The sequence below is a fragment of the Cydia pomonella genome, chromosome 20 (genome assembly GCF_033807575.1).
Source record: "Cydia pomonella isolate Wapato2018A chromosome 20, ilCydPomo1, whole genome shotgun sequence".
In the NCBI taxonomy this organism is placed as follows: domain Eukaryota; kingdom Metazoa; phylum Arthropoda; class Insecta; order Lepidoptera; family Tortricidae; genus Cydia; species Cydia pomonella.
Window position 1 is genome coordinate 8,584,966 of NC_084722.1, and position 25,305 is coordinate 8,610,270.

At 36.4% G+C, this 25,305-nt stretch overlaps 1 protein-coding gene across 3 annotated transcripts in view; it reads right to left on the reverse strand.

Annotated features, from left to right (window-relative positions):
• Positions 1–25,305, reverse strand: part of LOC133528937 (rabphilin-3A) — a 96,087-nt gene that overhangs the window by 20,576 nt on the left and 50,206 nt on the right. For all 3 annotated transcript variants that reach the window (XM_061866449.1, XM_061866448.1, XM_061866447.1), the window contains one exon: positions 10,603–10,731. In XM_061866449.1, the coding sequence (XP_061722433.1) occupies positions 10,603–10,731 (129 nt within the window). The remainder of the gene's footprint in view (positions 1–10,602; positions 10,732–25,305) is intronic.

Here is a 25,305-nt window from a genome sequence, read left to right on the forward strand (position 1 = left end):
GGTAGGCCTCCATATTTGTTAGCTATTATTGTACTAACGCGCATACCAGTATAACCTGACCTCAAGACTCATATTGCTGGTGTCATGTATAATCTGAATTAATTAGACTGGACTTTGAAATGGTTACTTGATAAGCGATTGAAATGCCAACCAAGTCTCACTGGGCATTTACGAAGCTTGCTTAGAAACAGTTATCGTTAAAGAGACCAAAATATTATTTAAAATATTGAAATATAATATAGTGGCGTACACAAAATATGATATTTTACATTAGTTTATTAATAAAAAAGTAAATATAATTTGTATAGGTGAAATAAACATGTACATTTTAACGATTTGAATTTGTAATACTTTTTGTTAACGTGCTTCGTATAGTAATTCGATCATTTATGATTTTGACATATTTATAGTACGAGAAACTCTAAAAAGTTGTTCGTAATTTTTAGTTGTGTTTTATAAATAGTGATCAGTGACCATTCTTATAATTATGCCAAAATAACAATATATTAACATTGTTTTCGCGATAAAATATACCCACAGGTATATCTTTCTTTGTGTCTTTTGCAATCAAAAATCAAGTGTATATTACACGCCGGTGGCATTACCGCGCGAACGTTATTGAGGCTTTCGTTTGTTATCATATTACAATGATATTATTACTGATAAATTATGAGGTGGTAAGTTAGTAATTTCTATATAATAATGGTACAAAAAATATTGGATTTGTTCTCCTTAGTTTGTTAATTGTTTATTTGGTAGTTTATGGTTAGTATTTATTTCAATATATGAATGTTAAACTTAAAATGATATCAAGTAGCAAGGATTGATACTGAACAATCTAACAATAAAAATAATAAACTGCTAAATTAGAACAAGTTTCATAACAGCATCAAATTAAGTTGCAATAGGATGTATGTACTTTAACTCCTTAGTTTGATTCTTAAATGTATGTCTTCTGTTGTTAAAGTTCTGTTTTAAACCTCCAGGATTGCACTCCAATTAAATATTTAAAAGGAAGTTTAGCAATGCCTAAATATGTATTTACATTAAATATGGTTTGCTGCCGTTGGAGTTGATGGAATAGTCGATGCTGCAAAACTGCTAGTACCTCTCCTCATTTGAAGTAAGACATTGTAACACCTCATTTTAGAGAATGAGGTACTCATACAAACTCATTTTAAATTGATGTCCTACCCATCACTACTTTTAACCCTTAATAACCCAGTAAGTGTTTGTAACTTATTTGACCAGTACCCCTAATGTAAATTTATTCTGCAGCGAAACGTGACGTACGCGTTTGCGTTAACTCACATTTTGTATGGGATTTTGAGTTTCCAAAACGTTCCGCTTAGCGCGCTGTTTCTAAATCCTATTCAAAATGAGACTTAATGCAAACGCGTACGTACGTCACGATATCGAATAAATTTACACTAGGGGTTCTGTACCCCTACGTCACGATATCGAATAAATGTACACTAGGGGTTCTGTACCCTTTTGGAAACTCAAAATCCCATACAAAATGAGACTTAACGCAATCGCGTACTTACGTCACGTCTCGCTATCGAATAAATTTATATTAGGGGTACAGTTGTTTGTGTCCAACGGACATGGACTCATTACATAAATCTAGAGTTTACAGTTTGATTACGACTTTATTTAGTAATATAGATTTTAATTTCGCAACTTTTACTTCGCATTATTACATTTACTTACATTCAAGTTCAAGTTTAGATGGTTGAACAGCTCCATTTTTTGGCCCTGCGATGTCTTGCGTAGCTGCTAATAAGTGATAACTCGGCAAACCGTATATGTATATGAGGGGTCACCAACTCTGTTGCGATTTCAGGAAACAAAGTTTTCTTTGTGTGTTCCTTTTTCGTTGGTTCCAGGTAGCATACGATAATACTCGATCACCAACAACTAATGTTAATGTTAGAAATTACCTTCACACCCGCAGCAAACAAAATGATATCGTGTCCATTATTAGACACTTGTGGATTGATAAGTGATTGTTTATTGTACATACATTGAATATTGAATTATTCATATTACAAATATTTTCAATGTACTAGCCTTTAGTTTCGTAAAACCTTGGAGATATATTAAAATATATATTATTCTTATTCTATTCTAAAAGAACTTTTCACAGAAGTAAATACGTAAGTTTTTATAAGAAAAATAGCGTGGAATTGTGTCCGCGAGACACTTGTAAGTTGTTAAGGATTAAGTAAATACTCTTGAAATAATACATTTTTGTATTTCTATTTTAAGATAACGTGTTTTTTGTAAGGGAAAAATCATATTTTTGATAAAGGAAATAAATACCTACTTCTCACAAGGAAATATTTTGCAGATAATATAATGTCTTGGATTGAGAATATCCTGGAAGCTCTTTTTTCCGTGATATGAGAAAACATTATTTAACATAAATATTTCAATACTTTTTCAATAATGGACTATATTATTACGTCAACATTTTCATATAATTGAGGTGGGTGCTTTATTGGTAACTACACTAAAAATCGGTCTTTTGTTTGTCCTGATTTTTTTCGGATATATCATGTGTCATCTTAGAAAGATAGTTGGGCTTACGATTTCTGTGTAGGGTATCAAGTAATTGTGAGTTTCTATTTGGCCCAATGGCTGACTGGTACAGAATGCCTTAAGGCATTAAGTCCGCCATTTGTACTTTTTTGTGTTGTGTAATAAAAAAGTAATATAATAAATAAATAAATAAATATTTCTATAACCCTTATTAATTGATAATTAACTGGCGAGCTAATCAATTTTAATGGGAACTAAGTATTAATTTTTGTTACTTATAGTAGTGTGTAAATCCAATACACTTAATTAATGAATCCGTAATTATTTTTTGAAAACTTACCGAGCAGCAATGTACTGCAAACATAACGGGACATAACATGACATGACATTACGAGATACGAGCTTCTTATAGTAACTGCCAACAAGGGTTGACAGTTACTTTGCAAAGCTCGTATTTCGTAACGTGTATATTGCTTTACATTGCGGGCTGAATTATTTTGTATGGATAATTTTTTCAATATATTTCTAAGCAAAATTTATCTCAATATACTTAGGTTCTATGCTAACCATTGTTTAAATATTCACCCGTATTGAATTTACACACTGTAGGGAAACTCTATCATTGTGTAAGACTAAGTTTGTAACGTTGTGTAATACAAAAACATAGTTTTCTGTAGTATTTATTATATCTAGAAAACGCTGTCAGTTGAGCGAAACACGATGTCTAATTGCAACTGTATACTGTATACAACAATAGTACATTATGATACAAGTGTGCTAAGTTAGATATTGTGCGCGCGAGCTGTAAGCGAGCACGCAATAAGAGAGCCGATGTGAATAATGACCAATGCACACGCGTTTCATACGACGTTTTTCAACATACTTGCGAGGAAAAAACAAAACTTATAAATCAGATTTTTTTGTCTAAACAGTAAAGGTACCTACCTACAATTTTCAAAATGGTTACTTACAGTTTTAACATCGAATAATTGCACCAAAGGGCTTGTAAGCACTTATTCGCCAGTTCATTGGAATAAGCTACTAACACGTTTTCCAAGAAAGACTGGGCGTTTTTGCTGATTTTCCATTGAATAAAAGTTTCATATGCCGCCAATTATTTTTCACCCGATTTTAATGGTAAAAAGCTATCGTTCTCAGCTCTTGCCTCTGGCAGCGTCAATTTTATGTGTTCTTCATTTTCAATGCTTGAAAATTACATGTTCGTCAATATATAAACTAAAAACATGCAAAACTATTCCAATTTTATGACAAATACGGAAAATGGTTCGCGCGTTATTTTTTTTACGCACGATTCCAATGCGCGCGCAAGGCAAAGGCGCGAACGAAATCGACAAACAGCCAATTAAAACAATGTAAAAAAGCTAATATTTTTGTATTTCTATTCGAAGGATGGAGATCAAATCGATAAAATTTTATGTTTATTCATTAATGTAATTTACGAGATAATTTAATCTATAAATTATGTTTTGTGTGATATAACGTCTTTGAAATAACATTTGAAACCTAATAGTTGGTTTTAAAAAAAAAGTATTACTCGACCAAATTAAGAAGGCTCCGTTTCCATGCATATTATTTGCAATCAGATTCAGACCTTCTTAACTCAGTCGGATAATATAATGAAAAAGCCCAAGTATTATAATATACTGAAAAAGCACGCGTGTTTAATATCTAGGATTATGAGCCAAAAATCGGTGGAATAAAAACGTCGTTTTGAGCAAGTGTGTTGAAAAACATTACTCAACAATTATAACGTATGTGTTTGTAAAGTTGGTACATACTTAGGCGTATTTTGTGTGCTGCTACATTAGTTTTGCAATAAAATTACTAATTAAGTATTTTATTGGACAACCTTCATCATAAAAATAACTTTGTTCTCTTTTCTTGACATTTTTTTGGTCGTTTTTTCTGCAGTTAACGAAATTTTTTTATAAAACTTTTGTTAACATTAATCAGATCCAAACAAATCCTTCGTTAAAAATAGAAGTGCCTGCATAAAATCCTCGTTACGCATTCGTAATGGTACTATCTAAAACCTTGAGCCTAAACTTCTAAATTTAGTTTTATCTGCGCTATTTGGATTGATCAGCCCTTGACGGAATTTAGGCGTAATTAAGAAAATGTTTTGGTCGTTTTCGGAATACATAGTACCTAAATGTAAATAGTAACTCATTATCAAAACATTTTGGGTTATCCATTATCATTGGATAACTATGATTATACATACGATTATGAGGTAGTTTGGACTCGAACGCAGTGAGAGCGCCAATAGTCCGAGACTGAGTCCCTTTTTACTTTTCATTTTGAATACAAGGAAATTAGGTATAAACTTTTGTAGTATTTCTTGAGGGTAGGTACTTTCAATTAAGTAACAACGAACGTAAAAATATCATGGAATCGGGAGTTAATTATCAGAATGAAAATTATACAACAAATCCATTAACAACCAGCTTGAACGTTTGCAAAATGTTTGCATCAGATACATTTTTGGCCTACGTAAATTTGACCACATCTTATCTTTCCGCTCCCAACTCAAATGGCTGCCCATTTGGCGTCGTAGGGGCCCTGTGTGTACTTTCCCTTCTCTTTAACGTCCTATTATCTCCTTCTTCTCCCCCTTATCTCTCGGAGAGATTTACATTTTTAGCAGATGACAGCGAGCACCGGCTTCGTTCCAGTGCAAATCTCTTTCTGGCTATCCCGCCTCACAAACACCGATCCTATGACAAGTCTTTTGCTGTGTACTCTGTTAAATTATGAAATTCCTTACCGTCTTCTCTTCGCCAGTGTCAATCAGTCGCATCGCTAAAGGCGAATTTAAAAAGTTGTGGCTTTCGGACGGAACTTAATCAAAAAGATTGTGCGGTTAGGTAGTTTTGTATACATATATTATATGTTATGACTACACTACTACTATTGACATATTTGTTTTATTTTATATCCCATTTATATATTGTAGGTTATAGGTATAAGTCCTATAACCCATCTTTTAGGAAATTAAATATTTTCTTTTATGCCGTTTAGTACCTACAGTGTTGATGTCTACCGTTTTCCAATTCTTCCTCAATTGCTCAAAGATTAACTGGAAGAGATTCCTGAAAGGGATAAGTTTGCCTTTATACAAATGAGGTGTGTTCTTTCCTGTTTTATGTTTCTTTTTGTAGAACACGTGTTTTACTGCTACTACTACTACAATAAAATTTTTGATAGCTCACACTTTTTAGAACAACTAGGACCCACTTTCAGAGCTTAAGAAATTAAAATTATTTGATGTCTGTGTTCATTTCAGAACAAAGCCGACAGATATCCATTACGTACAATCCGATTGAACGAATTCTCGCAACAAGGTTGTTTTGTATGGTATTGTCAAATATACGCCGTACGAGAAGATATGTCAATTTCCAGCGTAACTACATTGTACGGTGAAAAACGTCAATAGAATATTGTTGATTAGGTATTCTTTTTTTTCCCGCCTGCTGAAGGATTACGGTTTTAGCGGTTTAACTCTTCGATTCTCAGACTCTAGTAAAAGCTGCCTAGCTTGGTTTTGGGAAAAAATCTAGTTTAAGTATTCATTTTTACAAACTTAGTCGCATTAAACCAAGTCTCCAAACAATTCTTACCAACAGTCACAGTCAAGTGGCAGACCTACAGTAAGTAGGCTTAGTAACAATGAAGGTAGACTTGGTAGCAATGATACAAAGAAGACATTAAGACAATCAGACTTACAGGTCAAATTAGCAAAAAAATTTCGAAATGTCAAAACGGTTCGTATGAAGTTACTTGAATGAGCTGTGTATGGTGTCATATAAAATTGATAGAGTGGACGGCCACGCTAAGTCGCCCGCCTAGTTTTACGTGAAGTACAGCCATCATATATTATACCCAGCGACGGAAGATGTGGTCAAATATATCGGGAACACATCCTTATTTACATGGTATTAAAGGTATTTTACAATATATTTGGCCACCTTGGCCTGTACCTATCACACCTACAGATTGGGTCTTACATTGTCATCACGTCCAAAACTGTAAGTCAAAATAAGTATTTGTGAATTGTGGAATGTCTTTTTACTGTCATTAACCTCTCGACACCCCTGAGCCGCTCACAACGGTGTTGCTCCTGGTCGTCTTTACGACGGAAGTTTCAGGGGCCCATCTAGTGGGCGGCGAGTCACCGCCTGCCTCGATAACCAGTGAAAACGTATTATGGCAGGTGTACGGATGTCATTGCAATAGCCCAGTCTCATTGTCCACCCAAACGTTAATCCATAGACCGTTATATTGTTCACTATTTCTACAATAGTCACAATGCCTGCTGCGATCTGTTCATGGATATTTATTGTTGCGCCTGTGAAAGGCAGCTCTCCAAGGGGCCTCTACGTATTGGATCTATATCCCCACGCAAGTCTATCAAAAGACCGGGATTCGTATGCCCGTGCAAGCCAGGGAGATACAAACAGATATAATAACAGTCCCATCACCCATATAGGGTATTGTCGTACACATTTACTACTTTTCAATAAGGCTAGTTTTACCCGCTGACACATATTACTAGGTATTTACATAGCACGTTTTTTTCGCCTCGCCAGGCTGTTCAATTTTCTCATTACCATATTGGCATATGCTATACCCGGATACTATTAGAATTAGAATATGCCTGCCGATGGGATGCTTCGAGCAGAAGGATCCCAAATACTACGTGAGGAATTAAAGATAACCCTCTTGTTCTTGGAAGCTCATCGTAAAATATTTGGCCATAAATCAAAAGCAAGTCGTCAGTTACTCGTAGTAACCAGAAATGGCAAACTGTGAACTGTGATGGAATTTTATAATATCATCTCTACACAATACGTATAAAATTCAAAATACGGTGAGACAAAAAACGTTCTGGAAAGAAATTATTTTTTAGGACACGAAATATTAGCCTCATTAGACCTTTTTTTGAAAGTACATAGAATATATTCTAATACATATTGTTTGTTTTTAGTACTTACATGAAATTCAATTATTACAAAATGACGCGGTCAACGTGTACTGTTCAAAGTAAAATTTTGTTATTATTGTTTCTAGCAACATCGCACCTAAAGCTTACTAACTTGTTGACCTAAGCTCTAAAGCTCTAAGCAATGTATGTATAACTAGAATAAAAAGTAGCATCCTTAAAGAGCCCGCGGTCCGCTTTTCCCAACCTAATCCAAAGAACTACCGCAAACAGTGCTAGTTTTTGCGAAAGCAGTTTGACTTTCCTTCTTAGAGGAAAAATTAAGTCTTATTGGAAATAATCCGACTTCTATAAAATGTTTTCCGTCACCGAAAAGCAACCGAAAACATCAAATGATATTTTGGTGCTCATTATTATTTATTACAAGTCGGTGGGTTTGAATCCGCACGCGTTTAACTCTAGGCTGAAAAGGGAAATACATGTTTTGCAAAACCGTAATGGCCGATTTATACTTTGCTGATAATATTTTTCTTTTTAAATAATATATGGTAAGTTAGAAAAGCACCTTATTCTGAGCGGAATAAACATAGAATCCCAATTAGGGAAAAAAACTATTTCCATTGAGGTACGAAAATTCCGTACTCCCGGCTCGTACCAATGAGTTTTTTCGAACATTATGTACGAAATATCATTTGATATTTACTAGTCGCTCTTCGGTGAAGGAAAACATCGTGAGGAAACCGGACTAATCCCAATAAAGCCTAGTTTACCCTCTGGGTTGGGAGGTCAGATGGTAGACGCTTTCGTAGAAACTAGTGCCTAGTTTTATTCTAGGGATTAGTTGTCAAGCGGACGACAGGCTCCCATGAGCCGTGGCAAAATGCCAGGACAACGCGAAGCAGACGACGAAAAAAGGACACCAATAAAAATCGGCCCGTCAAATGACTAAATACACTACACCCACAAACTTAAAAGTCACAAGAACCTGCCGCCAAATAGTCGCCCGCATACATTCGAAATTACTTGAATGTGTATGCAAAATTTCATGTTTATTTAGTATGTCATTTTAAAATGATACCGTAAACCGCGTAGTTGTTTTATGCGATAAACGCAGAATTAAATGCAATGCGTTTGCCTCACACCCAATTTACATCAGATAATCTAATAATAATCGTATTGTCATTTTTCCTACCATCCGTTGATCGCATGCGTTCAACGCAGTTTATCACAAAACAACCGCGCGTTTAACTTCGTTGGTATGACAGCGGTACGTTCTTGTAACTCCTAAATTATATAAATAAGGAATTGTTGATTAGGGTAATATTTCCTTTGCCATGTGAAGTCGCTGTTTCGTTAGGCTGCCCCAGGCTCGAACCTTTGTGAAATGAAACCGGTCGGGATATTCATGGTAAATAAAACAATGGCTCTTAAGTATAAAGAAGTCTATTGTAAAGCAGTTTCTGAAACAACAATTGAAGTTCTAAGAAACAATTGGGTATTAATAAGAAGAAAATCAGTTCGTAAAAAAATGTATTCCACCGTTACCACGTGTCAATATTAAAGTGAATAAGTTATTTCCTTAGCTATTAGGTACTTACCTATTTAGATATTATAATTAATGCGGGAAAGTGGATCGTGACGTAGCTATCATTTCATTACTTACTACATTACTTATACATACTACTACTAGTTTTTGTTTTAAATTTATTTATTGCACTGGCGATATGCCTCCAAAGTAAACAATCTTGACACGTCTATTAATTAATGAAAATACATACTAAAATATATCTAAACATAAAACTAATTAAAAATATGAATAAATATGTCTCCTAATATTCCGTTGTCGTAAAAAAGACTATTCTATAATTACATCGCATCTTATAAAAGTGGTTGTAACTGTGAGTAAGTAATGATACTGACTGTATTTACTATTTGGCTTACCTGTAAACTTGTGTCTGTTTAAATAAAGAACAAAGAACAAGATGGTAGTCGAGTCATTTCCATAGCGATATTCATTAGGGATCGCCATGTAGGGTAATAATGGCCGCCATCTTGAATATATCTATAATACCTGATTGAAAAACTCCAAAGTTGATTTTTTTGAGAGATAAACTTTTTAATGTTAAATAATTGTAATAGTTCTGAAGTGTTAAATTTTTTATGTAATATATATTGTCATGTTTGTGTGCGATAGCGCAATAAATGAATATTGTATTTTACCACATAAATGATAGTAATTTTATACTGATAAAGCAATTCGTGCAAAATTATTCCCTAACCATTCAAAAATATCAAAATGCACAACGTTAATATTCAACTTTTCACTTCTGCCGGCTCGTGTGTGGATTGAATATTTGGATTACATACCCCATACAAAAAAATTATAATTGCGTAGTAATCATGATACGATACAGACTTATGCTCTTAAAATTTCTCCTTGTATATATACCTAGGTATCATCAATAATTTTGTTTTTACTGTGCATTGTTTTTACGTCAATAAATACTTTCAATTTCTATATGGTCATGTCATGATGGGTAAGTGGAACATATTTAATTTTGCTCAGGGCAAGAGGACAGTATAAGAATTGCCTACAAGTGTTTGTTATAAGTGTAAGTATAAAGGTATTATTTAATAACTTTGCGATCCTATTCGCGAAATAACAGTACTCTCTATGAAATTCCATTTCGGGAGAAAACGTTTTCCACTAACTAAATCTTAACAAATCACTTTGATTTTGATGTCGATCGCTTCAGCATAATATATTCTATGTTTATAGGTTTCGCTTTAAAAATAATAAATGTATTGCAAATTTTGAATAAAAGAAAAACCTATAAACCTAGTTTTTCATTGTGTTAATAACATAAAAAAATCATGGAGAATGGAACATGTCACTGGAAAAACGTACAACTGCAATCGAGGCCCACACAATCAAAAATTTAATGGTCTCCACGGAAGATCAGCGCTGAATTTCGGATCATCATTATGCTGGCCATTTCGTGGTCAACTCAATTTTCCTATACTTTTGTATGTAGTCTACCACGAATTAAAGAAATTATTTCTTATTACTGAATAAACAGATTATATGTACTCACGTGAGGTGATTCATTCGACTTGCGACTCTCACTGTTGCTGGGCTGCCTCGAGAAGGCAGGGGCATGGACGCTCAAGGGCGAACCCGGCTCGGAGTCCGTCTTGCCTTCGTTGCTACTGTTGCCGCCGTCCTGTAAAACGATACCAATTTTAATTATTGGCACACTATCATCATCATCATCTCCTCATAGCTGTTTTCGGTTACAGCGACTGTGTTCTACCCACAGGTTCTACCGCTGAGTGTCGCTGGTGCGCTCTTACCTAAGAATACAGTGGAACAAAATACAAGAACGGGAATAGTTATTCTGTGTGACAAAAGGATCCTTCCTTTTGAATCGCTCCGAAAGAAACAAATATGTGTCCCGTCCCGTCCCCGTAACTTTTGAACCATGGTTCAAATTATCAATTATAAAATTTAAGAATTATGTAAAGCGTAAACTCATTTCTAAAGTTTATTATACCACACAAGATTACATGTATGATAAAACAATGTGGGATTAATTGTGATTCGAAATGATTGATTATTTATTATATATGAATAATGATGATGAAATGAATATTCCAATGTATGTACTTCCTTTGTTGTAATTATTTTATATTTTATTTATTTGACATTTAGAATTTATTCTAGAAACATTTTAGACTAGTATTTTTTATACAATTGCTTTATTATGTTTGACGATATTTTAACAAATCACTTTGATTTTTGATTTGGACCCGGGTACGTCCTTTAACTACGTCTAAAAGAGTGGTCTGGGCATTGTGAATGTCATCTCGCTTCAGAGATGGGCATTTCGTAATTGATTCCTGATTTCATGATTACTCGAAATTACTTTTGGAATCTGATTACCGGTTCCCAGATTACTTTGTAATCTGACTAGCTGATTACTAAGTACAATTACATTTGAGGAATCAGGAATCATCTGTTGGAATATTAAAATTACTAGTAATTGGGAACCAGTGTAGATTCGTTATTACAGGAATGGATTACTTGATTCCTTTCAGATTAGTTCAAAATATATTTTGTTATACATAAAGCTATATTTCTGACTACAGACGTAAAGTATATTTCGATTTACTATATAGATGCATCTTATTTGTATCCGGTGTGCAGATTTCAAAAATTATGCCCATTTGAAATCCAAAATGGCCATCATTTTCGAAATCTGTATTCCCTAAAACCTATAAAACGACATCCATGACGATTTTTATGGCATACTGCATGGCCGCCATCTTGGATTCCAAAATGGGCATAATTTTTCGAAATCTCCACTCCCTAAAACCTACAAAACGACTTCCATGTCGACTTTTATGAGATACTGCATGGGCGCCATCTTGGATTACAAAATGGTCATCATTTTCGAAATGTGCACTCCTGAAAACCTATAAAACGATATCCATGACGATTTTTATCACGTAGTGCACGGCCGCCATCTTGGATTTCAAAATAATCATTATTTTACAGTAATTATAGAGTTTCACACATAAAATGTATTTGTCTTCTGGGATAAAAACGAAGGAAATTATTTTGACATTAAGTAATTGTAATTTAGTCTGGATAATATTACGTAATCAGATTACTCGAGTAATTGATTACCGAGGAATCACGATTACACTTGTAGTTAGATATATTCAATTCCGAAGGAATCAATTACGCAAGTAATCGGCGGGATTGAATACAGTAATTTAGATTACCAAAGGAATCGATCACTAAGGAATCATGATTACTGTAATGTAATGTGTAATTTAATTCCAAAAGTAATTGATTACGCCCAACTCTGTCTCGCTTTATGTGGTAGGGCACAGCCAGTGGATGTCATTTCAGATCTAGAGCAGAGCCCAACTGGGGAAGTACCTCCACCTTACAGAAAACAGCAGCCAAATAACACTAGACCCTACTCATAGTGTTGTGTTCCTGCCGGTGAGTAAGGTTGCCAGAGCTCAACGAGGGGGGGGGGGGGGGGGGGGGGGGGGGCTTAGGGTCGGCAACGCGCATGGAACTCCTCTGGAGTCGCAGGCGTACATAGGCTACGGACACTGCTTACCATCAGGCGGGCCGTATGCTTGTTTGCCACCGATGTAGTATAAAAAAATAAAAATAAATTGTGAAATTCTTAGTGTTAAATTTGATCTGTATTATAATTCAATAGTAGGAATGGAATAATATTTACATCAATAAATTGGTCTGATAATTAGCTTAAGATAACTATTCATAAGTGCTTGTTGCTAGGCCTACATGAATAAAATATATTTGAACTGAACTGAACTGTTCCGATTATTTCCGAAAATATGAACTTTATCAAAAAATGGTTTTGGAGATCCTTAATCAAAACATATGTACCTATAGGTATACTTACTTTCTAACACAATAGTCTGGGATATCGTTATCTTATTTATTTTGAAAGATCTATCCAACGATGTCCCACACTATTGGATAGAAAAAAGAAAAAAAAAATGTATGGGAGGTACAGTCAGCGCCAATAGTAACGCATGAAACAATGCGCCAAAAGCATCAAGCAATTTTGATATTCCGGATAACTTTTGCAAATAGAGATAAATCTCTAAAATTCACGTTTAAACGTATATATATATATATATATATATATATATATATATACGTTTAAACGTGAATACACTACACTACATATATATATATATATATATATATATATATATATATATATATATATGTAGGTAGTCTTTTTGATATGTTGTCATATAGAACCATCACTTTTTGTTAAAATGTTACAGAATGATAGATACTGTTGAAGCTTTGTTTGATCTGATTTCATCAGCTTTTGATGCTGACTGTACCCTAAAAAATTTTTTAAGCTATTGCATAGCTTCTATCGCGGGCCTTGAGCGCGGGGACCGAATCCAGAAATTCCGTAACGAAAAAACCTCACGCTCCCCACTTCGTCTAACGTCGTTTCAGTTCGGCAGTCTTCGACACGGCGTTGTGTGCGTGCGATTAGACGTATTGTACTACTCAGAGACTTGTCATACGCTTCGCTTGACAGACAGATGAAGTGTGCGAAAGGGAAGCCATCACGTATATGAACAAGCCACGAGTGTGAAAGAGGCAGACTACATATGAGAAAACGTAACCATTTTTTGAATTCGAAGGCGGCCGAGGCGGCCAAAATCATATTGCCGTATTTTTTAACGTTAAAAATATACGAGAATCAAAATCAAAAATAAATATTAAGTAAGTAATTTAGTGAAGATGGTGTCATGTTGTGTGCCGGATTGTTGTGTTTCAGGGCCAAAAAACCCAGGGAAATACTCATTTCACAGGTAATTATGATAATCGTAGCGAAATTTTCGTAACGATATTATATCAAATTAACAGCATAAAAAGTGTAAAAAGCCAATTTATACAGTTCATTATAAGTTTTTCTTCAATTGTGTGTTAATATTTCATGATATTAGTCAATAATTTAGAATATTTTGTGTAAAAACCTAAACTGTTACTTTACGCTAGGGCTTGACAAAATGTTCATATGACTGTATCGATAACTTGTCGGTATATTAGTAGGTATGGAATTAGTTGTTCACAAGACATCATTAAGATATTAACCTTTATAACCGACGTAAAATAATAACGATTGTTATAATACCTTTTTTGAAGATGCACATGTTCAGCGATAAATTTAAACTTCACTTTCCAACACATTACTTACATTTTAACCACTTTTCCACGGCTTTGCCGCTAACACAAGGAAACACAAGACAGCGTATACACACCCAACCCAACTTGTCAGGCGGAAAAGGCGCGAATTTCAAATTTTCTTTGGTAAGTCAACTATTTGCGCCTACTGTTAACACTTAGCATGTGTTTGTGTTAACGACATTGCACATGTTACACCACTCACACCCGCATACGACAGAAACCTGCTTTATCAACGCGAGTCACCTGCTTTACCGACAGCGCCGGGTTCCATAATGCTTGATCGGACTACGTTAGTAATTTAGTCAAGTAAAAACGAAAAAACGTAAAAAGAGCGTACCTGGGTCGCCTAGCAGGACGTCCTATCGGACGCCCTAGGTATCGCTGGAGCGACATGGTGGAGGCGGATCTGCGCGAGCTTCGAGTCGACAATTGGCGAGAGGTCGCACAGGACCGAGAAAAGTGGCGCTGTCTTGTGTCGGAGGCCAAGTCTCATTTTGGGTCGCTGAGCCAACGGAGTAAGTAGTAAGTAAGTAAACGTCCCAGAACACCAAACCAGGTGAGAAAAATAAAAAATCGCAATGAGTGGCGATACGATTTTAAGTCGACACGAGTTTCGAATTAACTATTCGCAAATGTATTACAATACATATGGCCCTTAAAATGTTCGATATAGTTACGTAATGTGCTAATTATCGCACTAGTGCGGTAAAGTAGCTCCATATGTACTGTAAAATAAGTAACAATATATATTTGACCATTGTGACACATGTGTACCTATATATTTGACCATTTTGATGCTGACTGAAACGACTGTAACTGTAGCCTCGGTTATCACTATCAGTATTGTTATTTACTATGCGTCCGCTGTAAAAGAAAATTAAAGGTACTAAAGGCGCTAATAAGGTCTAATAGTAGTAATAATACTCATACCTATTACATTTTTTATAAAAACAAACACATTTGAAAAAGTAGTCGATAAAGCAGTTAAACATCGATAGATTATTAATATGTTGTAACATGACATCACTATTTTTGTTCGCACATAGACAATTTACGCACACACTTGCATTTCATTTTTGGTCACACTTTTGAAGTTTGACAGTCGTTCTATACTATCCTATTTCTATGGTACTACTCTACGAAACTCGCACGAATCGAGACGAGCTGCTCCGAAATCGGACAAATACATAAGCAGCTGTTTATAGTAGTCTGTATGTATCATTGATGTACGTAATAGGGGTAGATGAGGTACCAGGCGGTCGATCGTGAGCCACAAAATATAGGTTCCGGGACCTATATTGAATTAGTCGTATGGGTGACGCTGAAGTGTCAACATTGTCATCAAATTCGATAAAATATTGCCAAAGAATGCCGTGTTGCGCCTTTTTCCAGTGCTTCAATAGCTCCAAGCACAAAAACAAAGCTCACGGTATCACTTTTCATTCGTAAGTACTATTATAACATTTGAAAACATATTTTTTCTAAATAAAATTAAAAATTTCCTTGTTATTGAGTGAGCGCGACAGCTAAATAATGCATTACCCATGTGAGAAACACGTTTATCCGAGTGTCAAGTAGGCATGCCCGCTTCATGCAGTGCATGCATGCCCGAGTCAGCAATTTTTTTTATAAATAATGCAACTTTTTAAATCATGTGCTCCTATTCCTTGAAACTATAGAATGTAACCGGTTTTTATTTTAATATAAGGTCACTGTGGGCAAGACCGTCTACAAGGCAAGTCCGTCAACACATTATAACTTTTGAATTAGAAAGCGTTTGCCGCTTTGGCGTCGAGTTTATAAGTCAGTTTTTCGTGCTAGTTCCCTCACTCTAAAACAGGCGAAGGCGCTTATTCCCATGACTTACAACTTGTCCAATATAAGTGAATCCGTATACGTATCGTAACTATGAATAAACAAGGTTCACACTTTTATATTGGTTATCTTGAGTCGTGCGCTCGGTGAACGATTGGAATATATAAATACCAGGAGTAACTACGAATTACCAGTGTTTACATTATCTCTTGTCAAGCGTACTTGTCTTTTCCGAAAAACCATCAGAAGTGAAACCTCGAGATCCCTATCAACTGAGATCATATCGTTATACTGGTTTACTGGTGGTTGGTTATGGTGGTATTAATATCAAAGAAAAAGAAATACTGCATAAATAAAATAAATAAATAATTATAATTGCATAAGTTGATACAAAATGCTATGCAATAGCTTTACCGCGGCAGTCCCCGAGTGCCACACGTCTTTTTTTTTTTATAATTTTTATTTTACCTTTCTGTCGCAATGCATAATTTATGTGTACATGCCAAATTGCAGCTTTCTAGCACTAACGACCACGGAGCAAAGCCTCGGACGGACGGACGGACAGACGGATATGGCGAAACTATAAGGGTTTCTAGGTGACTACGAAACCCTAAAAAGGGATGCCACACAAATATTTAGGCTGTGTGTGTCGCTGACATAAGATACGTAATGTATACGAGTTAATTATCAAACATGATAATATAATTATGTTGATTTGAAATTCAAATGCAGATGTCGTCGATTATCAAAAGTTTATTTGGCATGATAATGTTAATTAATAAAAGCTTTTAACGGTTCTCATCTAATCTCCCTGAGAGATTCACAGAACATTTTAAAGGTTGGTTTATTTCATCAACATAATTATTTTATCCCTTGATGACAGGAATTAATTTGTAAGTAATATAAATACATATAAAGACAACGATTTCGCGGCATTGAATCAGCTTAAATAAGGTGAGTTTATCTTTCTGTATTTAAATGAATTCTGAAACTGATTTAAATACCTACTGAAATCGTTAATAGCTATTACAGACGGGCGTACCGGACCGCGATCTATTGATTGATCCGGTCCGAGGCTTGTCAGGTCGTGTCAGTTGTGTGTAAGGTGTTCCGTGTGACCGTACGTCCGTTAAGGACGCAGCTATAAGTGAGAGCGAGAAAGAGATATTTTGACCGGACCATGGTCGCAGACCTGTACACCTGCCTGTTACGGCTGTAAGAGAACTATAACGTTTGTGTCGAGCGAGTTTAGGCATTTTACGCGCTGCGCGAGCTCAGTATGCCGACCTTTTCTACCATATTTTCCATTCGTTCGTACTATAATGATTGATTAAACAATATTGATACATTAATCATAATTAAAACAAAAATATTACATGAATCTCTTTACGAAGTTAAAGCATCCGCAGGACAAGAACGTGGAGGTTAGCACCGACATAATTAAGATGAATTATTTGAGCACTATCTAGAACTGAATATACCTAGGTAATAAATTTTTTATTTTATTTTTTAAATAAAGAAATTATTTATTTATAACAATACTTATTAAAATACAAAAATTTCACAACATGAATAATAAACTAAATCTAACTACAATTAAAATAACTAAAGCTAAAAATTAAAAATACCTATCAAAATTTTGCGCCCTTGGTAGGGTGCCCATCACGCAGGCAGCGTTCCCGCACTGGATTGCGATTGCAATTCTCTGCGCGAGAAAGCTGCCCGCGCGGGGGTCGCCCGTTGCCTCCCTCAGCCGCTTGCCCAGCGCCTTGTGGAGTATCTGTGCCCCTCTGCCCCACGAACCAAGTGTCTCGACGCCAAACGCAACAAATTCGTATTGAGCGCCGAGACAGCTATATTTGGCTACCTTCTGACGCTCCCGAGTGTCCGCCGCCGCACCAGCATGCCTGCTGGTCGATGGAAGGTAGGAAGCCGCTAGCGTGTCAGCACAAGTGGCGTCCCATACCAACGCGCGGCCCATCTTCCAGGGAATTAACGACATCCCGTCAGGGCGTTTACCGTCGTTCCGCACTATTTGGGGCTCCAGAGCGGCGGGAATGCCGGCACTGACGAGTGCCCTTCTTAGGATGTCGTTAAGGGCGGCATGGCGAGACAAGCGGCCGGCACCCGAAGAGCAGGCGAGCCCATGGTGTCCGAGGCGATCTACATGTGATCCACAAGACGCGCAGTCATGGTCGGCACAGAGTGCAACTCCAAGCCGGAGACCGGCGGCTATGCGAAGCGTCTCTGGGTCGATAAAGGTGCCGGTGTTAGGCGAAGGATACGCGTGGAGCCAGTGACCAGACTCTGGCCTAGATGATGCCAGGAGCCTCGCTCGGTCCCTGCCTGTCGCGGTGTCTAAAAGTGAGTTTAGAGTGGAGGCTGAAGCTATGTTATCCCAGGCCCTTTGTATCTTCGGTCGAGACGGAACATTTTGACTCGGTCCAGCTAGCCAGGCATTCGAGGCCTCAACCAGGCCCGCGATCTCGCAGTTTCTAGCCGGAGAGGCTTGGAGAATTTTACCTGCGAGATCGGAGGAGCTATGAATTGAGGCCAAGAATGCCGGCAGAGCAACACTTGAAATTTTACGGGTACCCAAACCACCATATCTTATCGGTAAGGTGGCTTGAGTCCATGCCTGCTCGCTAAAGTGGATGTACAAAATTGATTCAATTTGGGATTTTAAAAGTAGGTCAATAGGTCGGAGTAGATGGGGATATTTCCAAAAGGGACAACAGCGGAGCAGGTAAGTGAATTTTGGAATGAGTAAACAAAATTTTAAAATAAACAAAGCAGAATGACTGCTAATTTTGAGAAGTCGGTCCGAATAGGTAATAAATGATATGTAAGAGAATAAATATAAAATTTGACAAAGTTAAAAACAAAATACTGGGTGGGTGTCTATACCAATTACCTATATAACTTACGGGTTAACGAGTACCTAAAAACGGAGCTATAACCGCGAAAATCGAAGTTCGTCAAAAGCGGGCATTTTTCTCTGTCACTCTAATTACGACTTACGACTTAGTGAGAGTAAAAGAGAAAGATCCCCGCAATTTGCGAAGTTCGGTTGTCGCGGTAGGCCCCCCTGTTACTCATGGCAACATTGTTCTAATTTTGCATTTATAATTAATGTACTTAACTAGTTAATTTTCGACTAAATAATTCAATATCGTTTATAAATAATAATAGTTCAATATTTCGGACTCGGCGCCTAGGTTGCCATTCGGAACCTTCTGTACTAATGAAAGTTACGAAGCAAGAATAGGCAACCTCAACCGGTTGCCTATTCTTCTGTTTTGATTCGCTAGTGCATTGTATAATTTCCGGAGAGGATATGAGGCCACAATTTATATCTTATGTTACAAGTGGAAGTCTCGTTTTAATAAAAAGAGTTAGTAAAAGGTGTCTACTTAAATGTATTATAAGTTGTATTTTTTCCGTTGAAACAACAGTGGAGTTCCGGACTCTTGGGAGGTGTGAGCCGAGCCGAAGCCTGACTGTATCCATGAATTTTGTTAATGAGTCCCATTACCACCAAGCACCACGCGGTCGTGAACAACAGTCCATAGCCAGCATAACACTATTTATGAATGGTCAGTTAAGCTGCATGCATAACCAATAGTATTTTTTTAATTCACGAATTAAAATTTTTGGGTGATGTTCCTTATCGGACGGGTGACGGATGCTAGGCGAAAAAAAGTGTAAGATTTTTCCGTCACGGCCACACGGAACGGAAAAGAGTTTCTTTAAATTATATCTCAAGAAAACGAGTTAGTAGCAGTTGGCAAACAACCGCTTAGAAACAGGTGGTAATAGCGACGATCCGGGTTCGATCCCCGGACGTGTATGCAAATATTACTTTTTGTCTTGTTTGCACTTCATATTTTTGATTGATTAAGCGAGTCTGAAGTTCGAGCTAAGCGTATCAGTTTCAGATTGTACGAAAATGTCTTCTTATGTTTAGTCGTTCCCCCTGAAATAATCAGGTCGATATTTTTTTTTGTATTTGTTAATCAATAATAGGTATACTCCGTTTATCAATAATAGTAAACTTCGTTCCAACCGAGTGTCCCACGATGCTCACGTATTTTTTACATAAAACGTTGTTCAAATACCTAAAACGAATAGACAACTCGCTTTTCATCTGCAGTAGGTATTGTTTAAAAGCTGTAGCTGCGGGACAAAAGCCGACATTTTTCCAGTACGCCAAGCATGTTCTGACGTAACATGATAGCCTATTGTTGTAAAGATTTCGTAATGAAAGGTCTATAAGCTCCCAATTCTGGACACAAAAGGCTAATAATAGTCAGGACTAGTACAGGTATAAGGTTCCTATAAGTAGGTAATAGACTAAGCGTTCAGACGAGTCAATTTAACTAAATTGAGGTGTCTAAAATATATATTAAGTAGTAGATATTACGTACGAATAATTTTGGCTTTCCAATTAATACTTAATTTTAGATTTACGCCGGCAAATCGAGTTACTCTCTGAAATGGTAATTTAATTAATGTCAATTGACTTGGGTAGTGGGTAGGTATGTGAAATTTAGGATGCACAATACAGTGTGTATTTTTGATATAACCTTAAACTTAAACTAGACGTAGGTTTTAGTGCTATAAAACAATTCTGAAAGTTTTTTTTTAGTTTAGTCTTCACTACCAGAGCACAATTAATTAAAAAAAAAAATTCGAGCGGCAATGTATGTCGTACATCATGATCACTTTTGACAGTTGCGTTGACGACCGGTTTAGCCTAGTGGGTAGTGACCCTGCCTGCGAAGCCGATGGTCCCGGGTTCAAATCCTGGTAGGGGCATTTATTCGTCTGATGAGCATGGATATTTGTTCCTGAGTCATGGCTGTTTTCCATGTATTTAAGTATTTATAAATATTTATATATTATATATATCGTTGTCTAAGTACCCTCAATACAAGCCTTATTGAGCTTATTGTAGGACTTAGTCAATATGTGTAAGCATGTCCTATAATATTTATTTATTTATTATTTATTTAGTTGTGACGCCGCCGCGTCATTAATGAGACGTTTTGAGTTAAAACAAAGTAGTGATACATTGCTTGCTGAATTAGTTTGTATAAAAAAATAAAAGTCGTCCATTTTTTATAAAACCTATGAAAGTGTGTTCATTACAGCCTAAACTAACTGCCCTTTGATTATGTGTTAATATCAAAAATACACGCTGTATGTTTTATACTAGTAATTTATTAGTTAATTAGAAAATATTATAATTCTGTCTCGATATTTAGACAACTACCTATATTTTTAAGGAATAAAGATAATAGTATTTTATGCAAAAGTTGTATAAGAAGGGTCAAAAAAGGCGAGTGGCGTGAGTTACAATGTGAGCCGGAGCCGAAGGCGTAGGCGAACATTGTAAAGGAATACGCCACGAGCATTTTTTGACCTACTTATACAACGTTGCATACAATATTTTTCCTACGAGTCAACAAAAATAAATCTTAATTTAGGTAAACAAAGCAAAAGTATATAGCCAAGACGCGCGAGCATACCTTGTTACGCGCCCAGCCCGCCCCAGGCCGCGGCCGGCCGGTCAGCGACACCTCGTAACTCATGAGGCCCTGGTACTTGCTACTTGCAAAATTAAATTTTTGGACAGTTTTTTCTCAATTTTGGCCACCGTAGCCTACGGAGACTAACAAGCAACGCTAAGCGGTCTTCGTGGTCTATGGGTGTTGCTATATTACGGGTGTCACATGCGTGTTTCTGACTTATGAAGTAATTATTTTTACTATGCAACCAGATGAATATTTTGTAAGTTGGCAGTAATGCACTTAGTTTAAAACTGTATTCGTTTTGGTTTTGTTAGGTTGGTAGCCATTCATCGCAGTAACGTTATAGCGATTAAAAGCACAAGAGCTTTTATGAGGAATAGACAATATAGACTTTTCTTGAAACCTTTTATGTATGTTCTTATATTCGTGTTAATGGATGCATAAATGACAGATAACAGTAGAGGAGTAGGAAAAGATATTTTTTTCGAGTAGGCATAATAAAACGCGCTTATGAATGTCAGATAAAGCTACGCTGGCTCTAACAAAGAGGATTTAAATACCTCCTAAATTGTAGGAAGGTATCCCAATATGGGACCGGCAAGCAACTCGGGCCCCCGGGCTGGCCGAAAATTTTGCCGCCCTTGTTCGTTTTTATTTAAAAAAAAATCGGACAAGTGCGAGTCGGACTCGCCCACCGAGGTTTCCGTACTTTTTAATATTTTTTGTTATAGCGGCAACAGAAATACATCATCTTTGAAAGTTTCAACTGTCTAGCTATCACGGTTCATGAGATACAGCCTGGTGACAGACGGACGGACGGACGGACAGCGGAGTCTTAGTAATAGGGTCCCGTTTTACCTTTTGGGTACGGAACCCTAAAAAATGGCTCTTTCATCTGTCACCGATGCACCGTCTCACTTGCCGGTATACCCTGGGGTATGCACTCCCAGCCACTCGCTACTACGCAATACTCGTAGCTTGGACAACAATACCCAGGTTCGTCAAACTCCACGATATGATTTAGTAGTATAAATGTTAACAAAACAATTATATTTTTTGTTGTTTTGCAAATAAAAAAATAAGGAAAACCTATAAATCTAATTTTTCATTGTGTCAATTACATACTAAAAATCATGGAGAATGGAAAATATTTAGAAGTGGAAAAACGTTTTCTCTTTTTATATGGACGATCATACCATTCCCTCTTAATAAATAACTTAAATAAAGTTGATACCCGGCTACCTGTGTATGTACGGTCGTTTGTAAAGTAATGTATCTATGGCCTGATATTAAATGATAAATAATGTATAAATTTCACACAAAGGCATTCACGTTTTTCATTCGGGTGCGGGCAAACGGTTTGGGTAAAAAAATTCCGAACCGATTTTATTTTATAAAAAGTATGTATATCTTTTTAGGGTTCTGTAGTCAACTAGGAATCCTTGTAGTTTCGCCATGACCGTCTGTCTGTCTGTCCGAGGCTTTGCTCCGTGGTCGTTAGTCCTAGAAAGCTGAAATTTGGCATGGATATATAAATCAATAAATCCGACAAAGTCGTATAATAAAATCTAAAAATCACGTAAAGTGAGGGTGATTTTTTTTTTTGCTTCAACCCTACAGTGTGGGGTATAGTTGGAAAGGTCTTTCTAAACGAACAGGGGTCTTCAACAAACATTTTTTGATAACAATATATTCGGAGATAATCGCTCCGAAAGAAAAAAAATGTGCCCCCTCTAACTTTTGAACCGTAGATCCAAAAAATATGAAGAAAATCGTGGAAGTAGAGCTTAAGAAAGACATTAAATAAAAACTATAACGGACATGATCAGTTTAGCTGTTTTTGAGTTATCGCAAAATGTTTCCCCTTCATAGTAAAAAGACGTACATTCACAGTTCATCCCTTGGTTAACAATCTACTATAAGTATTTTAAGCTTCAGTTTAGCTTATTGTGACGGAGGAGTAACTACGGAACCCTACTCTGTGCATGGCCCGACATGCTCTTGGCCGGTTTTTTAGGTTTTTGTATCATACGATACCACGCCTAGCTAACTCCTGGGTGCTTAGCCAGCGTGCCAATCGTTAACGCTCCGTGGCTTAGCGTAGTCATCTCTCTCTATCACTCTTCCATATTAGTGCGACAGTGACAGTTGCGTTTCGTTCGCTACGGAGCGTTAACGATTGGCATATTGACTAAGCCTGGCCTTTTGATTATTGCCTTCTCTATGCATCGAAACCACATAGACACATTTACACAATATATGTACTTTCTCAGTAAACATGAACTCAGGTTGTGAAAGTCGCGGGGAGCAAAGAAAAGCAAGAAATCGCACTCAAGCCTACACAAAGCTTAGTATGCAAGTACATATATAACACCGTATGCCCTGGGACCCAATTCGACTTGAAATAGAGAAGGCAACGTGGTTACGATATTTTAATAAAATACAGAATTTAAGTTAAGTGAATAATAGTACATTATGATACAAGTGTGCTAAGTCGGCCACGAGGCGATATTGTGCGCGCGAGCTGTAAAGCGAGCGCGCAATAAGAAAGCCGATGATGTGGGTAATGACCGATGCACACGCGTTTCATACGACGTTTTTCAACACACTGGCGAGGAAAAAACAAAACTTATAAATCAGATTTTTTGTCAAAACAGTAAAGGTACCTACAATTTTCAAAATGGTGGCTTATAGTTTTAACATCGAATAATTGCACCAAAGCGTGCTGTACTTGTAGGCACTTATTCGCCAGTTCATTGGAATGAGCTACAAACACGTTTTCCAAGAAAGACTGGGCGTTTTTGCTGATTTTCCATTGAATAAAAGTTTCATGTGCCGCCAATTATTTTTCACCCGATTTTGATGGTAAAAAGCTATCGTTCTCGGCTCTTGCCTCTATTAGTATTACTGGAAGCGTCAATTTTATGTGTTCTTCATTTTCAATACTTGAAAATGACATTGTTCGTCAATATATAAACTAAAAACATCCTATTTTATGACAAATACGGAAAATGGTTGGCGCGTTATTTTTTTACGCACGAATCCAATGCGCGCGCAAGGCAAAGGCGCGAACGAAATCGACAAACAGCCAATTAAAAAAATTTAAAAAGCTTATATTTTTATATTTCTATTCGACGGATGGAAATCAAATCGATAAAATTTTATGTTTATTCATTAATGTAATTTACGAGATAATTTAATCTATAAATTATATTTGGTGTGATAACACCTCTTTGAACTAACATTTGAAACCTAATATGTGGTTTAAAAAAAATGTTTTACACGACCAAATTAAGAAGGCTCCGTTTCCATGCATATTATTTGCAATCAGTTACCTTCTTAACTGAATCGGATAATATAATGAAAAAACCCGAGTGTTATAATATACCTACTGAAAAAGCACGCGTGTTTAATATCTAGGATTATGAGCCAAAAATCGGTGGAATAAAAACGTCGTTTTGAGCAAGTATGTTGAAAATATGTAGTCTTATAACATATCGCTGCTTTTGTGATGAGTTGCTAGTTTGGCAGTTTGGTTTGGTTATCGGTATATAAAAGTGACAATTTACTAGCAGTATGATTATCTAGCATAATCTAGCACCATATGTATAAGTATCTTAGTAAGTAAAATATCCCAACAAAAACATAAATAAGAAATGAGAGCCAAGTTCAATAGAATATGT